The sequence below is a fragment of the Lates calcarifer genome, linkage group LG4 (genome assembly GCF_001640805.2).
Source record: "Lates calcarifer isolate ASB-BC8 linkage group LG4, TLL_Latcal_v3, whole genome shotgun sequence".
Lineage (NCBI taxonomy): Eukaryota > Metazoa > Chordata > Actinopteri > Centropomidae > Lates > Lates calcarifer.
The window spans coordinates 12,114,222-12,139,666 of NC_066836.1; the positions used below are offsets into that span (position 1 = coordinate 12,114,222).

A 25,445-nucleotide genomic window follows, 5' to 3' on the forward strand; every position below is an offset into this window, starting at 1 on the left:
ATGAAGTCTCACTTCAGTGAGAGTGGGTTGGGTCTGTCAGAAGTTTGATGGTGGTGGTGGCGGTGGGGTGGGGGGTACTGGGAGGGTAGTCAGAATTTAAGTATTCTGTTTGATGAGATTTTCATCTTCCATGAACTGACTTTCCAAAGCAGAATACAGGATTTTATATGCTTTGTTTGTCCCTGTCTGAGAGTAAGAAGAGGACATGAGGGATAAAACATGCTAAAGGAGAGTGGAGAAGGCATCAAAGAACTCTGGGAAATTGTATACAGGTACATCAATTTTGTACTGCAACTTTGGATCTCCATCCACAAGGGGGTGGCTGGACCACATCAAAGCAGTCCTTCATCAGGACGGGATGGTCCTGAGCTCCTCATGAATTAACCAGTCTTCCAGGAGCTTTTCTTGCACGTGTGTAGGTGAGCAGCTAAACGGAGGGTATATCAGCTTCTATTCTTCTGAGTAAAGTCTAGATTTTAGTCATAAAACTGATGCTTTAAACACGCGATCAAGACAATATGGGCCGTTAATCTTTTTTTCCAGTGCAGTTCCTCGTGCAGTTGGGAGTCTCCGAGCGCAGCCAAAGGAATTACTTTGCGTGGCTGACGTCAGGAATACCTCACCAGCGGAGCGCGGCCCACTGGCGGTGGGCAGGGTGCTGCTGCTTCTGCTGCTGCTGCTGCTGCTGAGGGGAGGATATGAGGAGCAATCGTGGAAGAGGACTCAGTCCGACCTTGTCTGGCTCACAAGTCCCTGCGCACGGTAGTGCGTAAACGCTGCTAAAATAGTTGGCGGCGTTTAAAGCCCCTTCAGGCGCGTACAACTCTGGCCTTCATTCATGTTTTTTTTTTAATTTTGCAACACATCCACGTCTGGGTAATGTGCACAGGAATAGATCAACACTACTCCAACCCTCTTCCGCATATTGGATTTCTATGCAAAGAGAAGGTCGCCTGTGTTCCTCTAAGGATTCGGGAAATGAAGACAGCTGCTTTCACGGACTCGGTAATTTTTTGACTTTTGAAACGGTTTCTGTGCAGTTTTAATCGAGGAATTTCTTCAACTCTCGAAGCATTATTTCGCTTCCCCTGACTGGGATTACTCGTAGCATCGCTTATATCTGAATATAACCAGAGTTTCGGACAAGCCTGTGCAGATCAGTGTACGGTGCACACATTTCGATCATAATGCATTTTATTTAGGACACAACCCGTCTGTATAAAGTGCCAAATTGAGCCGGAATGGCGAGCGAGTGTAATCGCAATATCGTGGAAAAGTATATCTGCCATAAACTCTCCAAACGGGGCTACGTGTGGCGGTGTGACAACGTCCGGGATGAAGATGCTGCTAATAACGGGTCGATAGTTTCCCCTCCGCCGACTTTGGTACACCGGTGCCGCGAAGCCAGCGGGCCCGACGACAACGAGAGCGTCCCCAACCTGCGCAGGCGGCTCAACCCTCAGCCCGACCCGTACGCCGCCATCCACAGAGTCCTGCGCGAGGCTGGAGACGAACTTGAGAGACTGTACCAGCCGGACTTCACGGAGATGTCGCGGCAGCTGTACCTCACCTCCACCACGGCGCAGAGGAGGTTCGCCGAGGTGATAGACGAACTGTTCCGGGACGGGGTGAACTGGGGCCGGATTATCGCATTCTTCGAGTTCGGGGGCACCGTGTGCGTGGAGTGCGCGGCCAAGGAGGACATGACGTCGCAGGTGGACAACATCGCGGAGTGGATGACGGAGTATTTAAATGGACCTCTTAACAGCTGGATAAAAGATAACGGGGGATGGGTAGGTCTGATTCAATGTGAGCCGAGCGATTTTGCAGTTGTGTGCCACGGTGGCGCAAAAGTCCTGTCTTTTTTTGCCCTGCTGCTTGAAGATGGTTTTAATCTGTTTAATCAGCTGTTTACAAGTGTTTAGTTGAAATTAAAATGATGCATTCAGACCCGGTCTTAATGGCAAACGATATCGAAACCACATCTGCAGTTGACCATTAATAATAGAAAAAAAATCCATGTATAGATGTGTCCATTAGGCACGACAGCGCGAACGTTCGAGATGGACGGCCTCACTCTAGAGCCGCTCCGATTGGACGCTCGCGGTGGCTGTTAAACTCATCTGACCAATCAGACAGCGAGCTGTGTCACACCTCCCTACGCTCTAACAGAGAGCCCGCCCCGTCAACTGGATAGCCAGTGGCGGCCACGCAGCTGTCAGGGAGAGTGCAAGGAAGGTAGCTCTGTGTGACCCACGGGAAAAAGAAGCTCCCAGAACCGGTATTTCATCCATCACGCTAAAAAGCACGGTGCGGCAGATTCACCGTGTACCTGCCTCTGAAGCTTTATGTTACAAAGTGCTCCCTGTGCAGCTGTGATGTGATGCGATGCGTTGAGTCGTGATTGTGGCAGAAGGGAGGAGGCCCAGACACATGTCAGCAAACAGAAAACTATTGAATTAATGTGCTCAGGCCTCTGGGCATGGCTGGACAGGGTTCAGCCATCGGGGTTGTTTTCTGCACATATAAATGACACGCGAGCTTCAGGTGCTAATGAGGACAGGCACCTGCACTCTGGCCTTTACCTGCCTGCACACATTCAGAGAGCAATCACATCCAATTTTATTTTTAACAAACTCTCTTGTTTCCACTTCAGCCTCCTCTTCTGCGCCCCTCAACTGCCACTAAACCAATCTGCCACAAATTAGCCTCTAATTAGCAGAGGTGCTCCTAATGAGAGCATAACATTTGTGCTGTTTGGTTATCTTAGCTGGAAGGTATCTGATTTGGAGAAGGGGGGGGGGGTCATCAATGATTCATATTGAACATTTCATCTCAAAGGCAAGGACCGTTTAACATTCCCCTTGAGTGTGCCTTGCCCCCCGGAGGTGGCAGGTTGTGCCACATATCAAAGGCAGCAACAGAGGGAGGGCCCCCTCCAGGAACACAGAGCGCTAATCTGCAGTCGCTGTGTTTAACACGCAGTCCTCTGCGCGCATCTAGGTTGGAACTCTTTTGTCTGTTTTTTTTTGTCCCAAACCCCGTTGCCTCGAAGCCGGCACAGGCTGGCCTGACGAGATGCCTGCTCGGGGTCTCTGGAGCCTGTGCCCACTGTACAATAATGTAGGTCATCATAGTCTGTGTTTTCCAGCTGGGCGGAGATGACTGTATCTCTGCTGCTCTGCATCCACTGAGAGGGAGAGAGGGAGCAGAGTCTTTTAATCCAAAAGTTTATTTAGGATTATTTGAAAGCGTATGTGTCCAGTTTGGGTCACTTTGGTGGACGACTCCTCTCAGCACCTCAAAAACCATCCAAATGATTTTGGCTCACATTACGTTTTAAAACTATTTAATGCCAAATACTGTTTGAATGTTTTTGAGCTCCAGCACAGACACATTGTATTCTAAGAGACAGGTGTTGATTTATATATTCATTTGAATGCCTGTCAGGTGGGGAATTTCCTAAGGTGTGTATTTCAGTTATTACCTGACCTTAAATAACTGACACTGCAGGCACAGAGCTTTTGTCTGTGCTCTAGACTGGGTTTGTGAAATTCAGCTTCTCCTTTTTTATTGGCCTGTTGGCTGGATTTTGAAATACAATGAAAGTCACCGTATCATTCAGCGTTTGCCAGAAAGGTTGTTTTCTCCTGGTTTTCTTTGCTGCTCTTAAGAGTTGGTTATATACTGAAGTCTCTGTTGTTTTTAAGGTGTAGAAATTGGGTGATTTTGAGTTTGAGTTCAACATAATCCACATGTTGCTGATTGATTTCCCTTGAGTACTGTCAGGGCTATGGCCAAAGATACTAAGATCATCAGTGAATCCTTTTTTCTTTATTCATCCATTCATTTATTTTTCTGGTTTTAGAGGAGTCAAAATTAAACATGCTGAGTCTAAAAATATTATAAACAGCCAATTAAATACTCATCATGTCTGACCTCAGTGTCCTAAGCTGTAGCCCAGTGTGGACTGGACAATGGCTGCCACTGTTTGGAAATGATGTGGCAACCAATCTGTTTTATTGTGAAAGCTCTGTGTGAATTGCAATGAAGCAAAAGTGCAACATTTCTACATCCAGTTCAGTTCGCTCATGGTGGATTTTGCAGGGGGACTTCTGAGCTCACATATTTATGGTACATATAGAGTCATAATTATTCCCTTCATTTTATCCACCATCTGCCAGGTGGCTGTTAGAAAACGAATCAGAAAAAAAAGCACATCTTGTTGTTTGTTTCGGTACAGACTAAAACAGGGGACGTTATTTTTCTTCATGAAGTTTATGCAGCTTCCTAACAGTGACGACAAATGGAACAAACATTTCGTGTGCATTTGGACAGGTTGTGTTTATGGTCACTTACGCTATCCATTGTGTCATTGTGTGCTCAGAGGTGAGTCTTGTGTTTTCCACCACTCTTAAAACAAAGGTGGGGGCTAATCAACCTATTACTGACATTTTGACATGTGAGAGTGGTGTGGAAACAGCTTTCTATCAGCTACCCTCTGTTTCCTGTTGTTTTTGAGACAATTTGAGCCCAGAATAGGAGCACCCACTAATCGTTGTTGAGTCTAGGCTTCACCGGTGAGTCAAATATAGTTTTAGTTAAATAAAACTATCTGCCCATTACAAATAACAAAGCACTTACTGTATTTGTAAAAACCCAGCTAGGGGTGAAATGGCTCCCATTCTGCACTGATTACTTCCCACACCCCAGGATATGAAACACTGTCCTTTCATTGTCCCCAACACTAAAACACTTTTCTCCACCTGTATAAAGTCCACCTTTGTGGTGAGAGAAATTGCCCTCATCAGGCGGACGATTGCATTTAGGTTACAGCCTCACCCACACACAGTGCACCTGTGTTTATTTACTGGCGCTCTGCAGTAAATACCAAGTGATTGAACAAAGTGGCAAGTGGCGTCCGACTCCTGAAATTACATGCTTGACCTCAGACGTTCGACTGGCTGAGGGGGCGGCACGGAGCTAAATGCCAAAATGTGTTGCAGTGAAAAACAAGAGTTTCACAACTTTGGTTAGGTTAACTAAGGGCAGCTTCATTTATGATGTTGGGAAGTTAATTTCCTTTTTGTCTCCTCCTGCTCTTATTTTTAGCCATGCTCTAGAGATGGCACTGTCTGTCAGTCGGTGTTTCGGTCCACCACTTCACTCTAGACTGAAACAACTACTTGACATTGACATTTTGTACAGACATCGATTATCCCCAGAGAATGAATCCCACTGACTCTGGTGATCTCATGACTTTTCCTCTAGCATCACCATGAGGTTCACAATTGTCGCTTTTAGTGAAATATCTCAACAACTATTGGATGGATTGTCAAGAAATTTGAAGCTGTATAATGCAGTTTATGAACAAGTACGTACAAAACCAACAATATTTCCATCTGCCTTAGCTGCTCTTTGAGTTGAATGTCAATAAGCTAGTGTTAGCTAACATGCAAAACTAAGATGGTGAACATGGTAAACATTGTACCTGCTAAACACCAGCATGTTAGCATCGTTGAGCATGTAACCAAGCTGACATTAACATTTAGCTCTGCACTCTCGTCTGGTTTCCTTGTAGTAGATGAGAGAAAGGAGCTGGATCACCTGGAAACTCCTTTTTGAAGTCTCAGACAGCAGGATCAGGTGTCTGAGGAATGCTAACCAGGTGGCCTATTTCTCTATGTGATACAGAGGTGTGTGTGTGTATGTGTGTGTGTCTGTGTATGAGGAGAGGACAATGTAAGTTAGTTTGGGTTGGGTCCAACCTGTGGGGGATCCCCCGGAGCACAATCTGCTTGTCGATGGGTGGGACCTGCATGTTGCTATGGTATTGCGGGCATCTGGCTGCACCCCGCTACTCCCTCGTTGAGTGCTGAGTGGGTCTGGTACGGCGAGGAAGTCATTAATCTCCATATAGGTGACATGTCGGTGGAGTAGAGGAGGGGAAGAGAAAAAAAACAAAACAAACAAACTGAATCACAAAGGAGGCACATGGAGCTGAAAAACATTCTGGATGAGGTCTCACTTAGGTCCAATTTGTGTCTCGAGGCAAGTTCTTTCTGCTGAACACAAGTCAATACTAAACATGGCACCATTCAGGAAGTGTTCGAGGCTGTGCTTCCCTTGGCTTTTAACTAATAAAGAGAAGCCTGTATTGACAGTGACAGGAATGCTACATTTGAGTAGACATGCTTCACAATGTAATGAGCTCTATAAGTCACGATTGATCCAGGTATACGTCTTCTCTTCTCACTCTGCGTGCTGCCACAGTCAGTTGTTTCCTTCTTCCATCTGTTAATTTGTACTTGTTTATCAGTCCGGCCTCACAAATTAGAGTGTGGGACAAACTCTGATTTCTTGTTCCCAGCAATCAGACTGAGGAATAAACGATTACTCATGCAAATAGCATTTAGGGGTTTTTCCCTCCCACCCATCATTTCAAAACAAGAGGAATAACGATGTAATTTCACCAGTGAAAGAGCAGAAAAGCCTGTAACTGAGGTAACTAAGATTTGGACAACAACGTTATCTCTTGATGTGGACTCCCGGCTCTGTAATGGAGACTGTACACCACAAAAGAGCTTAGTGTGGCGAGAAGGAGCCAAGATTTTCCCCTATACTGTACCCCCTTTTTGCTGCGCAGGCCTCGGTCGCTCGCCATCTGCCACTGTGTTTACACCCATCAGCCCCGGCAACTGTAATCTCAGAAACATTTCCTATAGACGCACGCAGCTCTGGGCTGGAACTCTCTGAATCAATCTGACATCTATACTTTTCTTCTGGGAGCAGCCCAGGAGAGATCGCGAGTCTCTCTCTCTCGTCTCTGAGATGCTCAAAGCACAAAGACCTTTGTTTTATTCGTTCAGTCCAGCATGTGGAATACTTAAGAAAGCCTGCTTAACTCTTTATAGTCTAGGCAGTGCAGTTTGAGTGACATTCCAGACGCTATGTCAGTCATTTCCAATGCTGCAATCACTTGTTTCTAAATCACTGCCTAAATGTAACAAGCAGTTTGACTTTGTTTACTGTTTGTTTGTTTACTTTTACATTGAAAAAAATTACAAAATTACTGCTACATGTGATGTTACCAGGCCTTTTTGTAGCCATTCTCATCCAAAAAGCAAGTACATTTTCTTGTAGAGAGAGCAAGGCTAGCTTTGTATCATTACCCTACAGCCTTGCACTACATAGAATAACGAACATAAGCTTTTGCTAGATACTGTGCCATAAATAGAGCGTTTTATTCAAAATTTGAACTGTAATTCTTCTCTTTCCTGCCAGAAAAATCGAGTTGATCTTCAAACCGCAGACATGCTGTCAGTCTTAATTATAGAAACACAGTCTCTAAAACTAAATTCACCCACATAGGATTGACTTCTCTCTTTCTGTTGACTCGAACATAAGGTCAGACGTTCACACTGAGATTTCTTCAGGTTGACATGACACTCCTTGCCTTTATGTCATGTTTACCATTCCACGCATGCTGAGCGTTTTCATGAACGTGCCAGAAATGTGCACCTTCGCCTCCTCGGGAAAACACTGAAACGACACGATTAGCACAGAATCGCACGTCTGTTTCAGTTCCGGGAAGGTAACCATGATGCTTTTGCCAGAGCTCTGCCTGTTTCCACGACCTCGCTTCTCCCCCAGAGACCCTCCGCCCCGTCCTGTGTGTGCTTATTTCTGGGCCTCCTCAGGAGAGCCAGAGGAATGTCTGCTGGGGAACAGCGACTGTAAATAAATAATGGAGACGACCTGGGTGTTCCTTTCCTGAGTGGCCGGTGAAGGGTGTGTGCAATTTTTGTTCTTTTGTTGGACGATCATGTCAGCTGAGTGTGCCTCATTCAGGAACTACTGTAGGCGGCGGGCGTGCTGATGTGTGCGTGGGTTTTGTTTGTTTATTACATGTCTTGCAAAAGTCGTGTTCTGTAGGCCGCCGGTGGCCACGTGAACCCTACAGATTGGTAACTGTGAATTCAGCCAAATAATTGTGTTTCCTTTTATTACTTACTAAATCAGCAATCGCCACAACCTGCAGTTTTTCCTGTTTCATGAGGGACACGTGCCTTAGCTGTTTAAAAGCACCACTATCCCAGTCAGAACACACACTGATGAATAATATATGGGGCAGATAAACCCGGACACTAAATGGATGTCCCTCAAGTAGAACCCCAAAGGCTGTCTGAGCCTCAGTCTAGAGCGTACCTCTTCTTTTTTCTCTCATCGTCATTCTCTCTCTCTGTCTGTCTGTCACAGACACACTCAACTACAAACATACACGTGCCCCAGTCCCTTCACAAACAACGCACTAATACCCTGAGACCTGGCTTTCAGTGTCAGGTAACACTCCACATCCCTGAAAAATGCAGGGACATGTGAGAGGGCCTCCTAAATATAGAAGCGTTACCATCACTGCTCCCGTGAGGTCCTTTAATTGTCATGTTACACGTACAGTAAATCCCTGCCCTTATCTGCTTCTGTGCTATCATGACACTCACATCACCAATCTGCGTGGAAAAAATGTCCTAATGAACCATTTCAGACGGCAGATAAAAGAGTTTTCCACCTTTCCTGTCATGGTGGGAGCTGGATAATGAGGAGTCTACTGAGACACTATTTGACTTTGCCAATGGGCACACCCTTGCAAGCGGCACAGTATATCAATATAGGGCAAGGTTAAACAGTTCCTCCCATTGTCAAGCTTCTGTAGATATTTTTGGGACAAACCCCCAAAAGGGTTTTTACAAGACATTTCATATTCTCAATTAATTTCCAAGGCAACAATGGCTAGTACTGTTTGAAATGCTGCTGCGACATACACATACACACACATACACACACATACACACACACAGTGCATGTTGTATAGCAAGCATAACCTAGATAGTTGTTGAAAGGGTCAGACCACCCAAATCATAAAAACAACATTTTTTTGTTTTTACTTTGGTACTTTTATGCCAAAGGAATTATCCAAATATAAATGTAAACACAGAGGTTTGTGAAATTACCAGACATTGTTTCTGGGAAGAAACATTGTGGTTGAGTTGTTCAAATGATTATATCTTATCCTGACAACAAATCCATTTTTGTTCACCTCAACTGTATTAGGATTGTGGTATAAGATTCAACAGAAGAGAATATAAAGCAGTGATTTCCACTTTGGAAACAACAACACTGATATATTGTCATCAATTACCTATTGTTTTTTTTACTCATTTAGCAGACAAGGAGCAACATTTGCATTCATTTATACCTGTGTTTCTGACACCCGGTGAATTTAAGTTCAATATTCACTTTCTTTTTAGCTCTGTTTCAATCTCCACTGAGAAAAAATATCTGGTTCTTTAGTTTTTAAATGCTCTACAATGTTTGTGAGGGAGTCACTGTTTTTGTTTGACAACTGTTTGGTACTGTTTGGGAAGCATACAGGGGTTTTTTGGAGCTTTTCAGTTTTAAAAAACTACATTAAATTAAATGAAAAATTCTAACAAATTTTATGAGAGTGAAGCAAAAGTTAAGTTGCTGGTTGCTGCAGCTTTAAAACTGAAACAGTCTGCATGGCTGAATACCAGCTGGGTAAGTGGAAAAATATGGTTTTGTGATTTGGGTGAACTGACCCTTTAAGGTTTATAAAGTTTATATATACATATACACACACACACAGGCAGGCAAACACAAAAGCGGATGTGCTGGCGCAAATCAATTATTTGCTGTCCACAAAATGGCTGTGTACACACTCACACATATGCATACACACACATACTGTGGCACATCGGTGTGTACACACAGAAGTGGATGTGGTGGTGTGAATCAATAATGCTGTATTGTCACAGGGTGACATGTGAGCCATGGCAGGGAGCAGATGGCCCCGGGGTGCCTAGCTTCCTGTTTGCGGTGCCATTCAGCTTCAACACACACACACACACACACACACCACTACCATCTCCACTGGGATTACCAAGTACAACTAGCCACAGCACTGGCCATTAACAAACAGCATGCCATTATTGGCTCTTCTCTGAAAATGCTGAGTACATGCCCTCCCAAAAAATGACAACAGCCAGATAATGGTAAATAGATTTCTCTGCCTCGTCCATGGAGGTCTGGGGTAAATAATTCTCTGCAACCCCTCCTTCCTCCCCAATGTGATTTTTGGCAGCAGAGCAAATAGCCCTCAGGAAATCTGATCTGTTTCAGTCGACGCGGAGTGAGGTCAGCCGTTGCTCGGGTATCACTTTGACAATGTTGTATTGATTGAGCGTTTCCGACGGTTTGTGTCAGTATCTCTGAGCAAAGACTCAATTAACACAGTGAACCAGTGGCTGTAAACGTCAGATTGCATATGCAGGTGATTTATCGAAATGCACGCTGAAGGAGAGAAAGTGTCTCTGTGGAAAGGCACTGGCAAGATGTTTTAGCACTTTTATGCTGATGGCTATCAGCTGGTGTGTGTGTGTGTGTGTGTGTGTGTTTGTAATTGGAAGCTCTCATAGCACCACCCTGTTGGCAGTCACCTTTGATGGCAGCTGATTGGGTTTTGAAGTGCAGAAAAAGGAATACGCCCCTAATGTTTGGAAGATTAAAGGTTTGCCAAGGGAACGTCACTGCTGCTGCTGCTGCTACACACTGTTTCGGGGAAGCTTTCATGAAACTCCTCGCCATCCTGAACTCACAGATAACCCCTGCTGCTTTCAGAGGACTACCCTATCGGCACGGACATACCCAGCACTGTCACGGCATTATATTACATCAATTTCACTGAGTCTACTCTGAAGGAGGTGCCTTTAATTGGTTGTTGGGCTGTCATTACAACTTCAAATAAAGACAGATACTTCAAAGAAAACGTGGCGAATTGAAAACAGGAGAACTGACAGTGATACCTTTTCTTCTTAGGTATTTTGTTTAGCTTTTTCTTTCGACAGCGCAGTGATTTATGTCTGTGTATGTTCTAAGGATCCATCAACTTATGACGTATATCAGAGAAAAAAATTTTATGATGCATGGAATCAGTTATGTCAGGCGCCGTTTCGCTTTATAGAGAAGCGTTAACTCTGTGACATGTCTAGACGAGGCTCGTGCCGGCAAATCCAACCACGAGTAGTTTAATCAACTCTGCAAATTGACCTATAAAGTGCTTCATTTATCTTTCACATTTTATGACCACTTGTGGTTGTGACAAAGCTGTAAAAAGTATATATTTTCTCTCCATTTTAATCAAGAGAATTTAAGTATACCATTGTTAAAAAAAAGTGACTTTCAATTGTCACTGTGCCAAATTATCAGCTAGCTGGGTGAACTCATTTCCTGATACCACCCAGTCTATCAGGACAGGCTGCTCTACAACTCCTTGACCTTCAATATTTTCAGATTTGAATTAATGTGAGTCCACATTCCTGTACTCCAGGGAGGACAGGGGGTTAAAAAAAATTCCCAGATGAAATGGCTGGACTTCACAAGGTGTCTTTGATCAGGAGGTGAGGCTAACAGGGTTGTAAAGGAGGGGGAGAGAGAGAGATGGAAGGGCAAGCAGGGAGAGGAGGCTTATAAAGCCATAAACAGACAGTCTGGTCCATCCTATACTGTTGCATGTGCTGCAGCCAGGTGGAAACTGATGAGGTAATATAAAATAACTATGGCTAGTTGGCAGAGTATGATCGGGCCACCAGGGATAAAAGACTAAAGCAATAAATAAATAAATAAATAAAAATTGGAGCCAGTAGAGCAAATGTTTTTGATTTAATTGGGTTCATGCTGTTAAGTGGAGTGGGCGTAGATTAGCTCACTCCACAGAAATTTAAAGAGCAAACTTGGTTAAAGTCGCCTGTTAAAGTCATCTGACTCGACAATCATCTGATTCTCAGCTGATCCATCTGCTGACTACAAAGCAGAGGAATGTACTTGTGAAACATCCACATGGGCATTAAATAGCACAAAATAAAAATAAAAGGGGACATTTCCAACTCCCTCAGCTCTGTATACATATACATTTTCCCCTGCAAGTCTCCATTTGAGGCACTTCTGTTCTCACCTTGAGTGCGCACCGGCATCAAGGCTACTGACACTGAATGCAACTAATGACATTTTCCATGGATAATTCCTGAGAGAAAATAACAGAAAAATCCTCCTCTATTATGAAACTGACGTGCGTTATTAGCTTTCCACACATTTTCACACCAGACCTTCAATGTCACAATAGGCAACTTATTATCATTCAACATGTAGGCTGTGCTTGTTTCCCTTCGGTCTGTGTGTACAGACAGGGAAGGTCACACAGCTCTGAGTGAGCCAACCTGCTGCAGATAGTTCAAACAATCAGTCTTTTTTAAAGCACGCTGCTCAACATAGCTGTCTCCAAGGTCCCTAGTATGAGTCACATTGAACTCAGTCCAAAGACAAGATAAAGGCCAGGGAATAGAAGTAATGCCCACCCCGTCTCTTGAGTTACTTTATATGGCTTTTAATTAGATTTATCTATTCATGGAGAGGGTTTAGCTGAAGTTATTTTATTACATAATACAAGTGTGCACTGCAGTCGTGTTCCTTGCAGTTGACTTAATTCAAGGTTCGTTCCCTCTCATATCAGGCCTCTTGGGCACACACACTGCAGTTGTTTGTCTCCACACACATCAATGCATTCCTCTCATTCCTTTCCCCCAGCTCTGGATGAAAATCAGCTGGTTGCCTGAGAGAGGTCATTGAACTTTTCCCCAGTATTCCCAGTCTGAAGAAAGGGGAGGAAGGGAGGGGAGGGAGGCGGGAGGTTCTCAGTGAAGAATGTCTAAGGTTCATTTTGAGATTGCCTTTAATAGAGCTGAAAATTAGCGAGAACACAGTTGTCTGCTTGGATTTTTTTTCTTTTTTTTTCCAGTCGGAAATCAGGTTGTGTAAGAATAATTATTCCTTCCCTTTCCCCTTCCCCCCTTTGCTTCTAAATGATCTCATGCTCCAAGCAGGATAGAGAAGTTTTGTCATGCGTTTCACAATCTCAGCCCCTCAGCCGGTGGGAAAGCTGCTTTTCCTTCCCATATTGAGTTTTGCTTTGTCTTCCCACATGATACCTTCCGTTTTTTTTTTAATCCCCTGATGCAGATATAAGTAAAACTCCTGTATTCAAAACCATAAGTAGAAGTACAGAGGTGCTATCAGCGAAACCTACTTTTTCTGTAAATAAGCTGCAATTTAGGGTGGAACTAGTTTTGCAGTAACTACTTTACATACAGTTGGGTCCAACCTGAGGATCAGGCCTCTCAAAAGGGGAACAAGCTATATGGGAGAAGTTCCTTCTTTGCTCTGTTTTAAGTATGTAGAAGAATTCTCTACAGTGCTTGAGTAAATGTAAATGTACTCTCCATTGTTGGCAGCAGATGCTTTCTCTGTGACTTTGTGGAAAATTTTTCAGTTCACTGCAGCTCCCCCCCCACTTCAAAGGTGTTCCCGTGGGAGCTGCACCTCAAACAGACGATTGTTTTCTCTGACATTATCGGACATCTGAGATCCTCGATCTGCTCCTCTGTGCTCTGCTGTGCTTGCAGCATGTCCTATCGCAGACTGTGGTCTATCTCATTTACATGGGTACACGGAGTAACACAGCTTAACCTGAAACCCGGCCCCCTGTGGAAACCGCTCCGATATCTTGTTGCCAAAACTGACAAGCTTTCATTTAGCGGCCGACTTTACAAGACGTCTCCTGTATGAAAGAAGAGACTATACGAGAGGCGCTGGGCGTCGAGCTTTGATGTTCTAATACGTCCTCCTCCGCTGACATGTTTAATTCTCCGTTAGATGATATTACACTCGACTTGTTTGGCAATGCCATCTAAATTACAGGGGTAACTCGGGATTTCATCAAAGGCAAAATCACAACATTGCAGCTTTTTGTGAACATAAAACTTGCCCTTTTGTTATGGTTTGCTGTTTTGTAGACTAGGGGCTAAGATTTAGGAGTTGGGTAATGGTTCAAAACAAATACAAATCTCTTAGTTACAGTGTCTAACCAACTGTAGCTCTCCCCTGCTGCTCCCCCTCCCTTTCTCCACGGTATTAGTATGACTACATGTTTGGCTTGCTTCTAGTCTTTCCCTAGTTACCCACACAGAGTCTGTGATTTAACCATACTTGGCTCTACCACAGAGAAGCCATAGTCTAAAACCAGACAGTGATGTCATCCCCACAGCATCTGGCACAGGAAGTGACTTAACGCTAACTGAACTGTTGAGGTCTTTTACAAAGACTTGGCCAATCATTGCTAGTCTGAAAAGCCCCTTTCTGAACATCAGGATTGTGTAATGCTGTTACATCAGGGCCTCGAAAGAAAAGAACTCAGATGCAAGGGCACAAAAACCACGATAACGACAAAGCTGAATGCATCGTTTCACGAGAATCCCAAAGCAAATGACTTCACTTCTCGGGGCAAGTTAACAACAATCAGCCACCACACTGGCTTCACTTGGAGCATGCTGCAGATGGTGTTCCCACACCATCCCATTCAGTACTCCATATACAGTAGTCATTTTTGGCTCAGATCAGCTGGTCTATTATCAGCTTCGCTGCAGCTGAGATGGTGGTTGTGTGGTCTCAGGGTCTTAAAGGGTCACTGGATCTGACTTTTAAGGCTTGAGGCAGTGTGCCGCCCCCCCGTCACAGGAAATGAACCTTTCCCATAGGTCTGTGTTTGTCACAGGAGAAGCAACGGGCCACTTGGGAATCTGCTGGTTCCCACGGTCTCAATCAGAGGTTTTTATCTGAACCAATCCGGCAGAGCAGGAAGCTCTCATGCTCCCTTGTTTTGCCAAAATAAGTGCCACTTTAGCTCCTGTACACAGCAATCAAAAGCTGATTTAAAATCGATAAAAGCAGTTTGAAACGTGAAAGTTTTACTTCTGTGTTTAATCATCAAACCCAAACTGTGGAGTGAATGAGAAACATGGCCCTGCCTTTTCACCCGCCGAGTGCTTCTGCATGCTTCAAATGCCTCAGATACTACTTTCCCTTACCAAGTGGCTCTTTATATGAGTGCCCTTGCATTCCTGAGTGCAAAATCTGAACAAAACAACCCAGGACAGAGAGTTTCACACAATTATCTCAGAAAAAAGTACCACAGCTCGCTGGCTTTCACGTTGCTTACATGGATTTCTAGAGCCACAAACACGTCACTGAAGCAGCCGTGTGTACTGTGCCCGGTTTCCTTGGAGAGAACACTTAGTTATTAGACACAAAAGTGGCAGACATCCTGTCTTTGCTGGAAAGCCACTCAAGCCAGGTTTAATGCACTCCAAACACACCAGCCTCCACACGTGTGGACGATGATGACTCAGCGGCCCTTTTCTATTCACTCTTGCGCGTCATCGGTGGCCTTTTAAAACGGGCCCGAGCAGTGGAGATGAGAGTCGTTTTATTAGATTGGGTAGCCCCTGAACCAGAAGCTGAGATGAAGCCTCTTGATATTTATAGCAGCGCAGCAGCCGCGCCTCTTCTGTCCAGCTCGGCTCTGTCACTTCCTCCTCCACCGTGGGGGCCGGATGGGCTCAGCGCAGACATCCTCAGACAAGGCAGACATCCCCTTTTTTCAGCTGCATTGTATCTATTTGAGGAAGCCATTGTGCCGAGTGTTGGTAAAGGATTTTGGATCAATTGTTGAGGATGAAATAGGCTTCAAGGTCAAAATCACAGGACCGGATTGTTTTAAAGAATAAAAGAGACATGTTGTCTGAGCTGCAGAGGTTGTCTGATTTATTGTGAGAGAAAATGATTGTCTCTCTGTGGCTTCCCCCTTTTGCTTTGATGTCTCTTCGCTCTGCATGCAGGAGTGACTGATTGTAAACGATACACTCTGAGCTTCAGTAAGGAGAGCAGAGGTGCCAATAAGCCAGGAGTGTAGTTCAGGAGAGGATGTGACACAAGAGCAAATGCACTCTGCATCCATCCACTCGCCCTCACCCACTCACTCCTGCAAGGTCACCCAGCCCTTTATTTCATGTCAGATCAAAGCTGTTCAATAAAAAAATCAGTGGGCTCAACGAGAATAAACGGTCTGCCACGATCATATAGTAGCTCAGTCAAGGTTAGGTGAGTAACTCAGGAATGTTTGTCAGTTTAAAATCTGAGTTTTGAATTGGCAAAAAAAAAAAATAATAAAAATGCAGAGGATCTAAATGCTCCTGCACAAATTGGGTGGTTTAACTCAGGCGGTTCTCCTCCTCTTCCTGCTGCTGCCTCCTTGATGGGATAAAAACCAAGTTTACTGAAGCGTTATTCATCTCCTTAGAAACCAAAGTCTCATGTGTAAAGTTACAGTCCTCATTTATCTGGCGGTTTAGACAATGAATAATGGAGACAATAAAAAACACAGAGTGTCATGAGGAGTGTGGGTGATTTACTGGCGATCACGTTTCATGTTCCAGTGGAGCGGGCTCACTCCCACGGGAGAGCGTGCTGTTTTGTAAACACACAAATGCTGCTGCTGATGCGAATTTGAATATTTATGAGCCTTTAGGGTAGCATCCGACGTCAAAACTGTTTCTCCCTTTACACTCGAGTCCATTGTAATGACTTTTGAAAATACACTGAAACCTGAGTCTTCAATGAAATTCTAGTGGAGGAAAATTAAAATGCTTTCCCTGTTTCATGTCAGGACTCCCCTTTTGATCTCTTTTTATCCGACAGGCTGACTCCATAGTTACCATATTGTCTGGCCATTTTAAAGGCTGTTAATTCTCTTATATGCATATTGAAAAGGCCAGACATTTTAAAAGGATGTAGCAGTCAAGCTATTAGTGGAACCAGAGGTTAAATGCCTTTTGTGCTTGTGACTATTTCATATTAAAATAAAATCCTGTTTAAACTGATGCCACTGCTGCAGGTGGAAATGTCTTTAAGGCATAAATTACACTGCTCGGTTTTACTTCGAGAAGAATTCATTGTTTAGTTTGGAGTAGGCATGGGCCAGTATTATAATATAAAAAATATCACGGTTTCGCGGTATTAAGATTACAACTCTAGTGCTAAAGTAAAAGTACTAATTTAGCAAATTCCGTAAAGTAACGTTAGTGAAGACATGCTAGCTAGTTAATTGTTATCTGCCGCAGCAGTACGCCTAAAGTATTTATTTCAACGATGCTAAACATGCTAACTCTCGTAGCTGTTGCACACGGTCATTTCCAGACAGCGTTACCTTGAATTTGGCAGAGGGTCATGGGTGGTGCTCCCGTAGATGTTGCTCGTTTGTTTGTTTGTTTGTTTCGGTTGCCATCATGGACGCAGAGATGAGTGCTCGCGCGAACCGGAAGGGGAGGTCGTGACGTCGTGCTAAACCGCGCTGCACACGACCCGAGGGATTCCTGCACGTTCTGAGAGAGAGAGAGAGAGAGAGAGAGAGAGAGAGAGAGACGACATACATTGTAACCATGCCTAAATATGTTTACTTCTTTTATGAGGTTTTGTGTGTGGTTTAATGTGTCCCGGGCAGTTTTATAGTTCTCTGTGCGAATTTAAAGATACATCATAAAATTCATTTTCATGCATTTGATATTGCATTAGCGCTGCCTTCAGTAATTGTTCTCATGATGGATTTATCTGCCGATTAAGTGATGCATTGTTATGAAGATATTTGAATATTTGAAGATTGTTGTTGAAGATATAGAAAAATGCTCAGAGCGCATTTTGCTTTAAAAATACCCTAAAAGAACAATTGGACATGAGGTGGGAATTGGCTGTTTTATGGGGTACTCCATCTCTTAGCTGTGAACATAACCTCCTGTTAGTAACCTGAAATACATTTTGTTCATGTGGAGGCTGTAGAGCTGTTGGTAGAGTGATTTTTTTTTTTTTTTTTAAACTTCGGACCGCTGTTTCCCTTTGTATGCTAAGCTAAGCTAACTGGCTTTTGGTGGTCAAAATCCAACAGAGACATGAGAGTGGCATCAGTCTTCTCATCTAACTCTCCACCAGAAAGCAAATTACCGGCCACAATGTCAAACCATTGCTAATGCAAAACTGTCGGTGAATAATTTGTTTGAGCTCTTGGTGTACATGTTTCAGGTCAAGGATGCCACCAAGACATTTAAACAAGTCTGATCCACTTAGAGTTTGTGTGTCGATTCAGACGTGTGTACCAGATTTTTACAGCCTTCCATCAGAGATTGTCATTATTTGGCTGAGAGCTTGTTGTTTCCAAGTATTGCAGTATTGTCACAGCGTAGTGAAGGGCTCAGTGTCCTCAGCTCCAAGCTGTTTGCTGGTGCTGACACAGGGGGATTCACTGGGTAATGAGTATTGCAACAAACTCCTCTGTCATCTCATTCTTGCCAGGCCGGTCGATGGATGACACTCGGGGAGACTTGATCGAACCTGACCTTGCTGCTGGACAAGAGCTCGCCCTGTCACCTATTGTGTTTGGAGAGAGCTGGCAATGTGTGTGTGTGTGTGTGTGTGTGTGTGTGTGTGCATTCATACATTAAATAATAATATGCACACATGAAAGAGAGCGATATAAGTGTATATTTTGATCAAAACAGATCAATTACAAACAACATTAATGCTTTTTTTTGCTTCCATTACTTCCCTTTGGCTCCTGAAATGGGAGTTTTGTTTGACTTTAATTAGCTGCAGAGAAGTCTGCGAGAAGCTCATTAGAAAATCAAAGAGCAGCAGAGTATGCAATATTATAAGTGCGTTACCATGTGAATGCTTAGGAAATAAACAGAGCGTGGGGAGAAGCTCGGAGTTCAGAGGTGAATATAGCAGCGAAGCCACAACAGGCACTTTAATTACAAGTTGAACTTTAACCCACATCCCTTTCTCGCAGTCTCAGTCTGCCCACAATTACCCACAGAAACGTCCCAAAACAGAGATGACTGCCTAATCATTTTTCTGTTTTGGCAAAGCGCTGCTTGGGGTTTTAACGGAGCTAGCCAAGTGCACAAGATGACTCATTATCTTCCACACAAGCAGAGGGATCTTTCCCAATAGTAATGGAAGGAGGGGGGATACCCAAAGGAATTGGTAAATGTTTGGTATTTCCTGTCGCCCTTAAGATAGCGTAAGGCCAATCCAAGGAAGAACAACAGTGTAAAATCTCTTTGTGTGTCCGTGGAGGAAGACGCTGAACAAAACCCAGAGGTCTAAATCATGTGAAAAACAAATCAGAGGTCGAGGACGGGCTCTCTCCCGCTGGTGGGAAAAGCAAATCATGTGTGAAGCTTCCAGCCCTGGGTAACCATGACACTCACAGGCAGCAAGCTGCCACCCCATGGCTGGAGTACGGGAGTCTGTCAAGTCCTCCCTGTTCGGTCTTGACTCCTTCTCTCCCAGGGATTCATTGTTGTGCAGTAAAAACGAAGGGAAGGGGAGTGTGTAAACCTGGCCAGGCATTTTCTCCCCAACTGGATTCATGGCTTCTGTGGGGCAGCTGTGACCTTTTAAAAAGCCATTGATCCAAAAAAAATGAATACCATGGAGGACTGCAGAACTGGACTTTATTTCCCAGATGCCCACCTGCTGCTGATGGCAGGTGGCTTGCTGCAGGGCAAAGATGAGTTTTTGAGGATTAGAGAGTCTTTTGTTTATGCAATGAATGCAGATGTTTTGTCCTTTACTGTCCCGATCATCCTTCCACATCCTCCTCTGCCAGCTGCTTAATGTTGTTATTATTGTCATCATCATCATCATTTTCTTCAAAGGTTCAGATTTTCATAATGGCAGGCGATAACAGACGGAGAAAGAGGGAGAGGGGAGAGACAGGAAGGAGGAAAAAATAGAAAGTGCCAAGGTTTGTTTTTCACACTACTCACATGGTTGTGGCAGAGCTGCTTGCTAACGTGTGGGTGAAAAAAGGAAAAAAAAAGTTCCAGGAGCTGAAGTGGAGCATGCCTCAGTCTCATGATATCCACCTGACACCCCCCCCACCCCCACCCCCATCTCTGCTTTCCCAGCTCTTCCCCTGAGTCAGTCTGGAGTTATTACAGTCCGTGTCCTTGTGGGGATTCTTTCAAACATCCATCACCGCTCTTACAAACCTCTTACCGTAATTGGCCCGCCATATTTTTTTTCTTTTTTTCTTTTTTTGTTTCAGACTTAAATAGATGATAATCTGTGCCGACTGTCTGGGACATATCGAGGACACGCATGGCATCAGTGAGTGTGCCATTTTGTCTGGCCCTGCCTAATGGTCAAGTTGCGCAGTCACATGTGCTTCTTGATGCTGGACCTGGTGGCTCGTTCGTGTGGTTGTTGCCTCAGCAAACTGTTATTTTCCAGAAGTAGGTAGGAAAAAAAAAACAGAAGAAGATAAAGGCAGTGTTTTGTCAACCAACACATTCACCTCAGCTGGAGGTCTGACTGATCTTGTTCTCTAATTAGTACCTGAATACTGGGGGTCGGGGGGGTCAATGGTGGTGGTGGTGCTGGGGGGGGGGTTGGATTTAGCTCTAGCATGGCTTTAGACTTTCTTGTCTTCAGTCTTGGGTAATTAAAAAAACACTCAGCTGCAACAAAAGGAAATGCCGCGTGGTTAAAGCTATCGCCAGCTGATTTAAGAGGGTACTGGTGTGTTTTGACACCAGAGGGTCTAAACTGGGAAGAAACTGCTGATCCTCCTCCTCTGCCCCCCCACCCCCGCCTCAGGAATGCCACAGGACGAGGAAGGGAGGAGAGGGGAAACAGGAAATACTTTTGTCTCCCCACTGCACTTCAGAATAGATGTCTCCCTCTTTTTTTTTCTTTTTTTAGTCCTGTGTGGGCTTTTGTTTGATAAAAAAGGGAAACTGTATATTAATATGTGACACTCATGGATAGAGGGTGTAATGACCCAGTTTTGTTTCTAACAGATCAAGGTCGAATAAAAATAAAACGTGTGTATTCCAGTTAAGAGTCAGACAAAACATAATTACTGTAGGTAAATTGAGTTAAACCAAGGCAGATTAAAATAGAATGATAATAGATTCCCATGGGAACTGACACAGTAATGTTGTGGTGAATTAAACTTAACAATTCACCATTGTTCACGGATAAGGTCAAGTTACAACTTAATACACAAAGGATCAAAGGAGCTCAAATGTACAGCTTCAGCACACTGCTACTAATGTGGTTAGCTTCATAACAAAAGAGCTGATATTCAATAGGAAACTGTTGTCTATAAAATACACTCTGTAGTAGTTTGGTTCAAGATAATCTACTTGTGTGTGTGTGTGTGTGTGTGTGTGTGTGGGAGAGCGGAGGGCTTAGCACCATGACTTCCTGTCCAGCTGTTCCCGCTGTCACTGCTTATGAGCAGATGTCTGTGTTTCCTTGTCTAAAACACACACACACTGCCGGGGTATTTGCTGCACAGGCATTGCGTACACTCACACATTCTCAATTTGTAACAGACCTCCTTATATATATATATATATATTTTAAAAAAAACTCCTGATAGCAGCAGAAAGCAGAGCACCCTCTCAGTTACATTAATATATTTATGTTTGAGTGCTGAGGTGCTCGTCCACATGCTGGGAAAAAAAAAATCTGTAGATGTGCAGTTGCAAATGGGCTCTTTTTGTGATTCCCATGTTTGTTTAGTGTGTGTCTCTGGGCGTGTTGTGTCTGAGGGGGGCCGTCTGAGGTTGAGCGTAGGAGGGTGTGAGAGCCGATGAAGGAGTAATGGATCTTCTTTGGAGAATGGGTGTAGTAACACACTATTTCCACCCATGTTTGGTAGCATCTGAAGGGATTTCTAAAGATTTAGTTCACTCAAATAAGAAAAAAAAAAAAGATTTTGTTACTTGCCTTTAGTGATATCTAGTCCTGCAGAGGATTGTGAGATATATCAGATTTCTATTGCCACCCCAGTGAAAAGGAAACGAATAAAATTTTGTTTTCGGTGCTCGCAGTGCTGAAAATTTACATTTTAAAACTTAATCTGCTCACAGTGAGATCTGTGAATTATCCAGCATAAAAAGGAAACTGTTCCTGGATAAATACTTACTGAAGTGTCAAATGTGTAGCTGAAAATAGTCCACAACAAAGGAACTATTTGCTGTTTCAGTAACATTTCCAACAACTACAGTGACCAGATGTGTTAAAAAAAAAAAAAAAACATTCCTGAGCCCTTTTTCATAAAGGCTAATAATTCTGCACATTTGTGACTAAGCTTTTAGATTGACTGTGTCTTATGTAGGAGCGACAGACATGCCAGCCTTATCCGTTATAATGTTTTCTAGCAGACTACACCCATCAGATAAGCAACTGATGCAAGAATGCAAACATAGGTAAACACATATTCCCTGACAGCCCAATTAACTGTCTGACTTTCTGTTTCTCTTCCTGTCTGTTTCCCAGGATGCCTTTGTGGAGCTGTACGACAGACAGAGGGAGTCCGTCTTCAGTTGCTCCTGGCCCTCCATCAAGACGGTCTTCGGCCTGGCCGCGCTCGGGGCGGCTAGCCTCACCATCGGAGCGTACCTTACGCAGAAGTGAATGAGTCCCGCAGTCTTTCAGCTCGACTTTACTCTCTCAACACCCTCCTCCTTCTCCTCGTGCCTCTCCTTTTTTAAGAGACGCTCCTGACCCCTCAGAGACAACCTTCAGACTCTTCTGAATCTGGCCCTCTCTTCAAAGCCTTTTTCTCACAGAAAACTCCCTCTTCCTCACCCCTCCATGTCAAAACAGACACAAATCAAAACAAGTGAAAGAACCAGATGCACAGCCCATACAGAGCACAGGACGTCTTGAAAAGAGGCAGCTTAGATGTAATCACACTAAGCTGACTACAACTGTGGAGAAAGGAGGCATCAGTGGTATGCATCTATCTTTTTTTTTTTTTGTTCTGCCTGCTTCTGTACTAGTTATAGCATGAACATTGAGTGTTAGCGTTAGACTGTTGCATGTGTCAGACCTCATGCAAGACCTCTATTTGAAGGCCTTGATGATGGGGGAGGGGGGCGGCGGCGGCGCAGGGATGACAATGATGACGGAAGCGGCCGCAGCCCCGCCCCTGCTTGTTAGGGTGATGCACCCCGTTTGAACTATGGACTCCAGTTAGCCCCCCCCACCCCCACCCCCACTTCCCCCTGCAGCCGTCCTTCAAAGGACTTCCTCCACAGAACAGCTGCTCAGAATGTATAATGGAAACAGCTTGCTTGAACCAACACAGTGTGCGTCTGCTGCTTTTCACTCCTCAGACAGCTCCAGTGAACTCTGCACCATTATACTACACTCGGCCTTTAATAGAGGACAGGCCAGTGGAAGACTGAGCTCAGCTTTTTGGAAGTTTTTTGAAAGCTCCTTGACTGTTGGTTTTAATTTTTTTGCAACATGCCAAAACCCCCAACAGAGAAAGAAGGAGGGTTAAAAAAAAAAAAGGAGTAAAAAACATACAGAGGAGAAACCTGTCGTTGCAGAAAAATGTCATATGCTGATGAATATATTGAGAGAAATGATGAGCACAGCACAAACGAGTGAGGTAGAAGTAAAATAAACAGTGCGTTTTGCATCTCAAGAAGGGAGCAGGCCCCTGCAACATAAAGAGCGCATTCCTCAAGCGATGCGTCAGAAACCCCTGCTCTGCTAAATTATTCTCCCTCAAAACTCAAAAACCTGCCCTTGCCGTTAGCACCAAGCGACTCTAAAAGCTATCAGACCTTTTCTGTTTTCTACCTCTGTTGCAGTTTTTCCTACACTCCCTTCACTCAGTCCATCTGGGGTCACCCAGGTTGTTCGGAGCTGACCTCCATCAACTCACGTCCTCCAGCTGCTGAGGCCTCACAAGCAGCTCTGTAAGAGCTAGAAGCTTCTCTGACGAGGACGGTTGTTGACAAGATAAAAACCCCTCGCTCGGACACAGACAGACGACTGAGTGGAACACCACGGCGGCAGGGTTTCAGCTCAGTGTGTGTGTCCCATGTGCTGGAACCTGAGATGTCCCTTCTCTCCAGTCTACAAATGCATTCAGCCATTGATTTGTTCCTTTCAGCCTTTTTTTTTTTTTTTGTTATTGATGTTCGTCTTGTGTTACAGTCTGATAGAAAATTTGGAAAGGCTCACACAGGCCCCAGAATATTTTACTGTATACAATACTTAACAAGTTTGGTTATGGAAAAGTGATTTTATTTCTCTGTTATTAAAAAAATCTTCAACTTCTTTGTCACATGGATGAAAGATACTTGTCTTCACACAAAAAATATTATGTGTAACCATATTTATAACAGAATAGGGTAGAGGATAACAAATAACAACAAAGAAGTTGCATTTTCTATTTATTGAGAGGTACCAGATCACAGATTTTTAACAGAACTTTGATGAAAAATCAGTTGTTTCACTTTTTTTTTCTTTCCTTTTCTATGGAATCACACTGTAACTACATTATTTCCTGGCTGCTATTATAACAAGACAAAATGTTTAAAAAGTGAACTTTTGTGTCGTATTAATATTGGCTTAAGGCTGCTATACTGTTGATTTTAACTTTCACTTACAGCTTAAACTGCCACTAATTTACAGTATAGTTCTAGAGAGCTGGAAACCAAAGTTAACTTGTATTAATCCTTAATTTAAAAAAAGAAAAAAAAAACAAGAAAAAAAACAAAAACAAAACACGAACATAAAATAAAAGTAGCTTAATAAGAATACATGTTGCTTCAGCTCACTGAGAGTCTGCTCGGTGAGGTTTTGTGATCTCTCTGTGGAGGGTTTGTCTAGTGTTACTGTACTATATCCGCTTAACTTTTGTCAGCTTTGTGCTCCGACAACAAGTCAGTGCTTTTCTGTAAAACGTTGACCTGCAACACCTAAACCTTGTCTCAGTTATCACTAAAAAAAGACAAAAAAACAAAACAAAAACACACACTATTCTTGTTACAACAGTTCATGGTGTGTGATATTCCAGTTATGTGTATGTAAGAGAGGAACAGAGCGTGATTTATGAGCAGGAATAGGATCAGTTTAACAGCAATATACTGTAATTTTCTTTCTTTTTTTAAAATATATTTTCTGTGCATATATGAATGTAGGCACTATGGTTGCTGTACTGTTTTATGTCTATAATCGCAAACCTGTAGCACTTAAGAAAAAAAAGTGAATTGTGTTTCTGTTGTTTACTGCTATATCCACGATAAGCTAGCGGGATCATATTGTTCCTAATAAACCAGATTTCTCAAGCAGCTACAGTCCAAGTTCATGTTGTGTCTGCTTTTTTTTTTTGTTATCAATTCTCAGTTTCATCACTGTGCATGTCAGCAAGACAGAAAGAGAATAAGAGATGTTTAGGTGGAGAGCAGTGTATCAGCAGAGCTCTTTTGATTATCTGTTATCTATCCATAGCTATGAACTGTAAATGTAAGCCCTGGCTTGTGTCAACATGACAGTCTCCCTGTCTTGTGAGGGTGGTGGTGGTTGTGGTGAGGGGGACTGTGCAGCAGTAGCAGCAGCAGCAGCCGCACCCCATCAGACATCAAAGCTGTCCCCAAACACTGCAC

The 25,445-nt window shown here is 43.7% G+C and overlaps 1 protein-coding gene across 3 annotated transcripts; it reads left to right on the forward strand.

The window, feature by feature from the left end:
- The first annotated feature begins 422 nt into the window (after positions 1 to 422).
- On the forward strand, positions 423 to 25,142 carry bcl2b (BCL2 apoptosis regulator b). Of its 3 annotated transcripts, XR_001960933.2 has the most exons (3): positions 452 to 1,793; positions 22,315 to 22,772; positions 23,643 to 25,142. XR_001960933.2 is itself a non-coding variant. In XM_018676578.2 (2 exons), coding segments are annotated over exons 1-2 (570 nt in total). In that variant the 5' UTR covers positions 423 to 1,241; the 3' UTR covers positions 22,317 to 22,449. The 3 variants fall into 3 exon arrangements, 2 of the variants coding, with proteins under 2 accessions (XP_018532094.1, XP_018532093.1); XM_018676578.2 differs by lacking the exon at positions 23,643 to 25,142 and having other exon boundaries at positions 423 to 1,809; positions 22,315 to 22,449; XM_018676577.2 differs by having other exon boundaries at positions 22,315 to 25,142.
- Positions 25,143 to 25,445: the final 303 nt, after the last annotated feature.